Consider the following 9257-nt stretch of genomic DNA (forward strand, 5'->3'; position numbering starts at 1 on the left):
TGTATATCTTATGCATGAAGTTGGTTTCACGTTAACTTACAGGTGACATGGGTCGTGTCCAGTAAGCACAATATGGGAGAAAACACTTTAATAAGGACACAGATTTTCAATTTTTCGGTGCAAAATCTTTTTCCACCTGTGCGCCTTTCTGAACATTATCATTGTGCGACACAGAAACAGTAAGTACAAAAAAAATGGCTAAGCATTCAGTGTGTTACTTCAGTATTCAGTGCATGCGCGTGTGTTACCTCAGTGTTGGCTGGCTGGGCGGTCTTCAGCATGTCGGACACGGCGCACGCCAGGTTCTTGGCAGCCCCCAACAGCTGGTTTCCGTTGCTTCCCTCATCCTCCATGAGGGCGGCGAGCAGCTTGACCCCCTTGGACATCTCCGTCAGGTTGGAGGAGATGGTGGTCACGGCACAGCCCACCGCCGTGTAGTCGGTCTCTGCTGGGTCACCTATTGTTGAGGGGGAGACAGACAGACAGACATGTTTAGGTTCCAACACTTTGTGGACAGGCCCTAGTGCACTCGGTGGACAGGCCCTAGTGCACTCGGTGGACAGGCCCTAGTGCACTCGGTGGACAGGCCCTAGTGCACTCGGTGGACAGGCCCTAGTGCACTCGGTGGACAGGCCCTAGACAGATGTTGAGGGGAACTTCATGCTGCTGCTTTGCTTTATTCATCCACCCACAGAGTCAATATTTCAGCTGCAAAAGCCTTCACCTTTCTATTTAAAATACATTACAACGCAGTATCTAACCACCTTTTTATACCACCTTTTCATTTAAACTTTATTTATACATGTTATTGTCATTGAGATCAAATCTATTTTACAAGAGAGACCTGTATTGAATTAAGCACGCCGGTGAAAAAGGCAGTTCCATATATACCGGTCCTTCGAGACAGATATAAGAAGTTACCACAACATAAATTCTTGGTATCCACAGTGAGGAGACGGTACCTGCGGTGAGGTTGACCATGGAGGCCGTCCCGGCTGTGATGGCGTCAACCTGGGAGTGGATCTCGTGTTTGGACTCATCCATCTTGTTCTTACGCCAGGCTTGGGAGGCCTGGATCATGGGAAGACACAGATCACATTAAACCATTTCATACAACACTTACATGAAAATTACTGTTGGCTTCGAGCACCAATTCACTGTTTTACCCAATAGGATAGAGTGGAGCATGTTCTCTCCCTTGATCTGGTACAGCACAACACATTGAACAACTATGCTTGAATCGTATCCATCTGAAATAATTCACTTTAAACCTTAACCGAGAGGACAACATGATAGATGAGATTATCCAGAAGCTACTTATAGCTACAGGTTGGAGGTTGTACAGGTGAAGAGTGGGTCAGTTTAAGTCCAGGTGTCTCACCGCGTCTGTCCCGAGGGGAGGCAGGGTGTCAAACTCCCCCAGCGAGGCCTGGGCAGCCTGCACCGCCTGCATGCTGGAGTTGATGGTGCCAGTCAGGGCCTGCTGGGCGGACGTCTGCACACAGGGGAACATACAGAGAGATACACTCTTAGTTTTCATTCTGTACTGTTAACAAAATAGGCCAATACACTTCATGTTTGTATTTATTTATTTTCCAACTGAGAACGTTATGGTGTATAGACTCTAAAAAGGCATATACTTTCTTCAGATATAAATATCGTTTTGGGGTCCGTTCAGTGTTTCAATTAACAGTCAATTGAGGAAGTGAATTGAAAATTAACTACTATTTCCTATTAGGGCTTTTCCAAATCTTTAATTGAACTGAATTTCACTTCCTGAATTTAAAACTGAATTGACCCCAACCCTGCTAGAGATCAATGTGGCCCCCCGTGGCCCCCCAGCCTTACCAGCGGGGGCATATGGCCCCTGTGCATCTGTCCGCTGGTGATGTGCTGCTTGGCCTGGGGCATGGAGCCCATCTGGAAGCTCTCGGGGCCCCCGGCCCCTGAACGCATGATGGCCGGCAGGGCCACAGAGCCAGTCTCCACCTTCCCCACCTTGTTGAACTGCTGCTGCAGCACCGTAGACCTGGGGGAGTGGAGGGACAGATGGAGGGAGGGTAGAGATGGAGGGAGGGTAGAGATGGATGGAGGGGAGAGATGGAGGAGTGAGAGGGATGGATAGAGGTATGTCAGAATAAATACTATATTGCAGTGCTGTATACAGTAAGGCTCTTCATCCTCATCAGAATCAGAAAGATGGCACCCATAGGCTAGATGGAACCACTACACAGGAACCATAGGCTGGATGGAACACCTACACAGGACCCATACATGAAAATCTATAGGGGAGTTATGGATAAAGACTGAGGGAAAGCACTACAGTGTTTTTTTTTTTTTTGGTACAGTACAGTATAGAATCTTCTTACATCAAAACACACACACACACACACACACACACACACACACACACACACAAAGTGAGCCGTCATTGACATGCATGCTGTGACATATCACTGACACACATTGCAGGAAACAGCTGCACTGGACTCACTTTTTGGGTGACACAGAATCTTCCAACATGGTGGACTCCTCATCTCCCTCTAATCCAAAGTGGTCTTTGCTCTTTTTCTGTCGGAAGGAGACAAGAGAGGTTATTGGGTATATTATAGGTTATTTATTATGGTTATAGGGTTCATATAGCTCTACTCACTGAATTAAAGGGGCAATCCGGGATTGGTACATCCATTTTTATGACTTTTAAAGTAACGATATATGGCCATTGATTCTTGAAGTATATCACTTCTAAATGCCTCACTAGCGCAGTTCAACTGTCGCACCTCATCAGAACCCATAATATAAGCTAGTTTTACTCTACTGTCTGTAAACAACTGTAATCGCACCATTACTGGGTAATGTGATATGGTGTGTAATTAAATCAAATTATATTTGTCGCCGAATACATTACGTTGAAATGCTTACTTACCAACAATGCAGTTGGGGGGCAATGCAAATAGTCGGGGTAGCCATTTGATTAGATGTTCAGGAGTCTTATGGCTTGGGGTTAGAAGTTGTTTAGAAGCCTATTGGACCTAGACTTGGTGCTCCGGTAACGCTTGCCGTTCCATAGCAGAGAGAACAGTCTATGACTAGGGTGGCTGGAGTCTGACCACTTTTAGGGCCTTCCTCTGACACCGCCTGGTATAGAGTTCCTGGATGGCAGGAAGCTTGGCCCCAGTGATGTACTGGGCCATACACACTACCCTCTGTAGTGCCTTGCGGTCGAAGGCCAAGCATTTGCCATACCAGGCAGTGATGCAACCAGTCAGGATGCTCTCGATGGTGCAGCTGTAGAACCTTTTGAGGATCTGAGGACCCATGCCAAATCTTTTCAGTCTCCTTAGGGGGAATAGGTTTTGTCGTGCCCTCTTCACGACTGTCTTAGTGTGCTTGGACCGTGTTAGTTTGTTGGTGATGTGGACACCAAGGAACTTGAAGCTCTCAACCTGTTCCACTACAGCCCCATCGATGAGAATGGGGGCATGCTCGGTCCTCTTCTTTTTCCTGTAGTCCAATCATCTCCTTTGTCTTGATCACGTTGAGGGAGAGGTTGTTGTCCTGGCACCACACGGCCAGGTCTCTGACTTCCTCCCTATAGGCTGTCTCATCGTTGTCGGTGATCAGGCCTCCCACTGTTGTGTCATCGGCAAACTTAATGATGGTGTTGGAGTCGTGCCTGGCCATGCAGTCATGAGTGAACAGGGAGTACAGGAGGGGACTGAGCACGCACCCCCTGAGGTGCCCCCGTGTTGAGGATCAGCGTGGCGGATGTGTTGTTACCTACCCTTCCCACCTGGGGGGCGGCCCGTCAGGAAGTCCAGGATCCAGTTGCAGAGGGAGGTGTTTAGTCCCAGGGTCCTTAGCTTAGTGATGAGCTTAGAGGGCACTATGGTGTTGAATGCTGAGCTGTAGTCAATGAATAGCATTCTCACGTAGGTGTTCCTCTTGTCCAGGTGGGAAAGGGCAGTGTGGAGCGCAATAGAGATTGCATCATCAGTGGATCTGTTGGGGTGGTATGCAAATTGGAGTATGTCTAGGGTTTCTGGGATAATGGTGTTGATGTGAGCCATGATTAGCCTTTCAAAGCACTTCGTGGCTACAGATTTGAGTGCAACGGGTCGGTAGTCATTTAGGCAGGTTACCTTAGTGTTCTTGGGCACAGGGACTATGGTGGTCTGCTTGAAACATGTTGGTATTACAGACTCAGACAGGGAGAGGGTGAAAATGTCAGTGAAGACACTTGCCAGTTGGTCAGCGCATGCTCGGAGTACACGTCCTGGCAATCCGTCTGGCCCTGCGGCCTTGTGAATGTTGACCTGTTTAAAGGTTTTACTCACATCGGCTACGGAGAGTGGGATCACACAGTTGTCCGGAACAGCTAATGCTCTCATGCATGTTTCAGTGTTACTTGCCTCGAAGCGAGCATAGAAGTAATTTAGCTCATCTGGTAGGCTCGTGTCACTGGGCAGCTTGCGTCTGTGCTTCCCTTTGTAGTCTGTAATAGTTTGCAAGCCCTGCCACATCCGACGAGCGTCGGAGCCTGTGTAGTACGATTCGACCTTAGTCCTGTATTGACACTTTGCCTGTTTGATGGTTCGTCGGAGGGTAGAGCGGGATTTCTTATAAGCTTCCGGGTTAGAGTCCCGCTCCTTGAAAGCGGCAGCTCTACCCTTTAGCTCAGTGCGGATGTTGCCTGTAATCCATGGCTTCTGGTTAGGGTATGTAAGTACAGTCACTGTGCGGATGATGTCATCAATGCACTTATTGATGAAGCCAGTGACTGATGTGGTGTACTCCTCAATGCCATCGGAAGAATCCCGGAACATATTCCAGTCTGTGCTAGCAAAACAGTCCTGTAGCTTAGCATCTGCTTCATCTGAACACTTTTATATTGACCGAGTCACTGGTGCTTCCTGCTTTTGTTTTTGCTTGTAAGCAGGAATCAGGAGGATAGAATTATGGTCAGATTTTCCAAATGGAGGGTGAGGGAGAGCTTTGTATGCGTCTCTGTGTGTGGAGTAAAGGTGGTCTATAGTTTTTTCCCCTCTGGTTGCACATTTAACATGCTGGTAGAAATGAGGTAAAACAGATTTACGTTTACCTGGATTAAAGTCCCCGGCCACTAGGAGCGCCACCTCTGGATGAGCGTTTTCCTGTTTGCTTATGGCCGTATACAGTTTGCTTATGGCCGTAATCTCTAAACGGCAATACCCTATCCATACTGTACTGCAGTGCACAGACACATTGAAGAGGCAACTCTAGTGTACCCTGACTTTTTGTCAATATGATTTCCATGGTCACCTGGTCATACAGCACTCTTGATTCACTATCTTGAATGATTACAATCTCTGCCGGCAACCAGGATTATGTGTTAGTGTTGGGCAATGCATCCGCGCCGCAGTGAAGTTTCCCCTATGTAGAGATCTAGGATCAGCTTCCCCTCCCTCAATCCTAACCTTAAACATTAAATGGGGAAACTGACCCAAGATCAGTGTCTAAGGGCAACTTCACCCTACTCCGATGCATCTATATTGTGAAACATCAAATGGCACTGCAGTACCTTTTTCAGAATGATGTCAATGTAACCAGCGATCAGTTGGGCAATCTGCTCTCCCTCAGTCGTCTGGACAGAGTAGTAACCGTCTTGATAATCGCCAAAGTCCTGGAATAAAAAAATATATATATATTTACACAGTACCAGTCAAATTTTGGACACACCTACTCATTCGAGGGTTTTTCTTTATTTTTACATTGTAGAATAATAGTGAAGACATCACAACAATGTAGTAACCAAAAAAAGTGTTAAACAAATGAAAATATATTTTATATTTGAGATTCTTCAAATAGCCATCCTTTGCCTTGATGACAGCTTTGCACACTCTTGGCATTCTCTCAACCAGCTTCATGAGGTAGTCACCTGGAATGCTTTTCCAACAGTCTTGAAGGAGTTCCCACATATGCTGAGCACTTATTGGCTGCTTTTCCTTCACTCTGCCGTCCGACTTATCCCAAACCATCTCAATTGGGTTGAGGTCGGGGGTAAAATAGCCCATACACAGCCTGGAGGTGTGTTTTGGGTCATTGTCCTTTTGAAAAACAAATGATAGTCCCACTAAGCCCAAACCAGATGGGATGGCGTATCGCTGCACACGCCTTTCCAACCGTCAAAAACTCCTTATGGAGCTCAACTTTATTTATCTGGTGAGCTGCCAGGAAATACTCCCCAGAAAATAATAATAATAATAATGTCGGACAAAACGGCCAGTCTTCTTTCCTGTTATGGTTTACAACCGACAAAAGAACAGACAAAGAAAATGGAGCCTTGTGGTATGTTAATGTTTGAAAATAGTCCTGTTTGTTTACAGGCAGAAAATCCTTCAGGGGCTGGAAGTGTGGTTCATTTTTGTTCATTTGTGGGCAAAATAAGCAGCGTTAGTTGAAAACATGCAATGTGCAGCTTGGACCTGTATTCTCCAGCACATGACCAAAATGCAACACTGTTGAATGTTGCTGATGTAGAGTCATAAGGTGATGGGTATGTATGGCTTACATTTACATTTTAGTCATTTAGCAGACGCTCTTTTTCTGAGTGCATACAATTTTCTTTTACTTTTTCGCACTGGTCCCCTGCGGGAATCAAACCCACAACCCTGGCTTCTTCCAACTGAGCCACACAGGACCCGGGGCTATCAAATGACATCCTTTCAATGTTCTTTTAAGTGCAAACAACTTATTTTCTATGTTCTATAATAACTTATTTTAAAAACACACAGCACCAATCCTTGCAGTGTGTATTATTTTAAAGGGGTTGTATCCATTTTTTCTAATAGCAATAGACAACCCCGTGTTCATATTCCACTCTAGACAAACTCAAGACAATGAACACTGTGGTGTAGTCAAAAATAACTGCAACTGATCACAAAACAACCTAATTCTAAATAGCCAGACAATATGTTCCCCTTGACATTAGCTCTAGTTGAGTGCTGGGTCATGTTCATTAGGGCACACAACAGAAAATGTTTTAAAAGTGGTCAATTAACATTTCTTATCCAGGTAGACCCTCCCTTGTTTCAGTCCGTTTTTTCCTTGTTTGGTGCCTAATGAACACGACCCTGAATGTCACTGGTCCAATGCTGACCAGGCGACCAGAAGGTCAAAGGTGAGCAGGAGGTCAGAGGTCAGGGGACCCACCAGGGTGAAGCTCTTGGGCGAGGCAGCCCAGCGTTTGATGTTGGTGAGGTTCCACTCCTGGATCACCTCCTTGGTCTTTTCGTCCACCCGCATCACACACTCCTTGGTGATTCCCAGCAGACGAGGGACCAGTTTGTTCTTACCCTTCATTTTCTCCTGCGGGGACACAAGCACGCACCAACACAAACACACACGGTTAAAAGAACTCCAGTCCTATGATACCGGAACATTTGAAAAGGTATTGCACATTCCATTCAACCGTCAAAGGCAGTGTGAGTGGAACTTCAAAAGCTTTGAAATGTTAGAGCTTTGATTGGTTAGAAAGAAGAGAAGATCTTCAATGTTGTTTAAGACTTGTTTAAGGAGTTTAAGTGTTATGGTTGAATGTTATTTTGTCAGTGCCATTTTACCTTTACTAGGAAGAATGACACTCCGTAGGTTTTCAGAGACCTAGCCAGTTTGACGTAGCTGACTTTGGCCTCGATTTCTGTCATGTTTTGGTAGTTTTTGTGAGCCTGTGTAGGAAAGAAAAATAAGACTTATTGAACATCTCAGCCAGCGATACTATAGTGTCACAGTAGAAAACATCTAAACGGAGCAAGTCGGGACACTTTTAAATCAATACAGTTACAGCCATAGCAACAATTCATCTAGTTGGCGTGATCAGACTTTGTTGTTAATCATACTTTGAAAACATTAAACTTTACACAGATGGAGACAAAGACTATTATTACAAACCAGAGTGGGAAAAAAAAAAAATCAGATCATGCGTTTTCAGTCTGTGAGAAAAATAATGTCCCCACCACAAAGAGCGAGCAGCCCAAATATGACTGGCCTTACAATGACCCCCCACACACACACACACACACACACACACACACACACACAAACACACGCATGCACCCACACACGCACGCAAGCACACACAAGAAAACAACACACACACACACACGCTCGGGTTCTTACCTGGAAGATTCTTTTCTCCCCTTTGTTCTTGATGTACTCTTTAGGGAGGAACTCTTTCATACTAGAGAAAGGAAATCAGAAATAATTAAATGGAAACAAACTTTATTGATGAAGACAGTGAAATCACTAAGGCAGGCAATATTATCCAGCAGTTCTGACTTGTGATTCAAGTGATACTACATCAAAATGTACTGTATGTATGTATACACGCACTACTAAAAGGCAAATGTATCTTTGTTATATATCGAAAATATTTGAGCCATTCATATACATAGCATTATATATTTAATAATTATGCAATAAACAGTGCTCACTCTAGGAAGCCTGGTTTGTGCTTGGTCTCGTTGTGGTCACCAAACTGGATCTGACACTGGTATCCGGCAAAGTCGCAGGCCTTCTCGAAAGATACGGGATGGGAGCCGTTCAAAATGTCATCACGGGCCTGCACAGGGAGAGGAACATCCCAATGACATTATCCCCACAGACATTATCCCCAAGGACATTATTCCCAGGATCATCTCCTGACATTTCAATATTCCATGGATAATAAATTAAGGAAGATCTCAAACAGAGCCAGGAGTAATCCGAGATCAGGCAAATAGATACAGTTCCTTCGGAAGATATTCAGACTGACTTTTTCCACATTTTGTTATGTTACAGCCTTATTCTAAAATTGAAAAAACTTTTCCCCCCCTCATCAATCTACACACAATACCCCATAATGACAAAGCAAAAACAGTTTATAAATGATTGCTAATTTATAAAAAATAAAAAATAAAATGAAATATCACATTTACATAAGTATTCAGACCCTTTCCTCAGTACTTTGTTGAAGCACCTTTGGCAGCAATTACAGCCTTGCGTCTTCTTGGGTATGACGCTACAAGCTTGGCACACCTGTATTTGTCAGGTTGGATGGGGAGCGTTGCTGCACAGCTATTTGCAGGTCTCTCATGAGATGTTCAATCACATTCATGTCCGGGCTCTGGCTGGGCCACGCAAGGACATTCGGAGACTTGTCCCGAAGCCACTCCTGCGTTGTCTTGGCTGTGTGCTTAGGGTCGTTGTCCTGTTGGAAGGTGAACCTTCTCCCCAGTCTG

General features: G+C 45.1%; 1 protein-coding gene across 4 annotated transcripts in view; it reads right to left on the bottom strand.

Moving 5' to 3' along the window:
• The window catches only part of tln1 (talin 1), a 164483-nt gene that overhangs the window by 92781 nt on the left and 62445 nt on the right, over positions 1-9257 (bottom strand). For all 4 annotated transcript variants that reach the window (XM_041897415.2, XM_041897414.2, XM_041897413.2 and 1 more), the window contains exons 8-17: positions 8472-8599; positions 8158-8218; positions 7602-7706; positions 7192-7347; positions 5561-5662; positions 2495-2571; positions 1849-2029; positions 1382-1495; positions 963-1071; positions 249-457 (exon numbers count right to left, since the gene is read on the bottom strand). In XM_041897415.2, the coding sequence (XP_041753349.1) occupies positions 249-457; positions 963-1071; positions 1382-1495; positions 1849-2029; positions 2495-2571; positions 5561-5662; positions 7192-7347; positions 7602-7706; positions 8158-8218; positions 8472-8599 (1242 nt within the window). The remainder of the gene's footprint in view (positions 1-248; positions 458-962; positions 1072-1381; positions 1496-1848; positions 2030-2494; positions 2572-5560; positions 5663-7191; positions 7348-7601; positions 7707-8157; positions 8219-8471; positions 8600-9257) is intronic.

The sequence above is a fragment of the Coregonus clupeaformis genome, chromosome 15 (genome assembly GCF_020615455.1).
Source record: "Coregonus clupeaformis isolate EN_2021a chromosome 15, ASM2061545v1, whole genome shotgun sequence".
Lineage (NCBI taxonomy): Eukaryota > Metazoa > Chordata > Actinopteri > Salmoniformes > Salmonidae > Coregonus > Coregonus clupeaformis.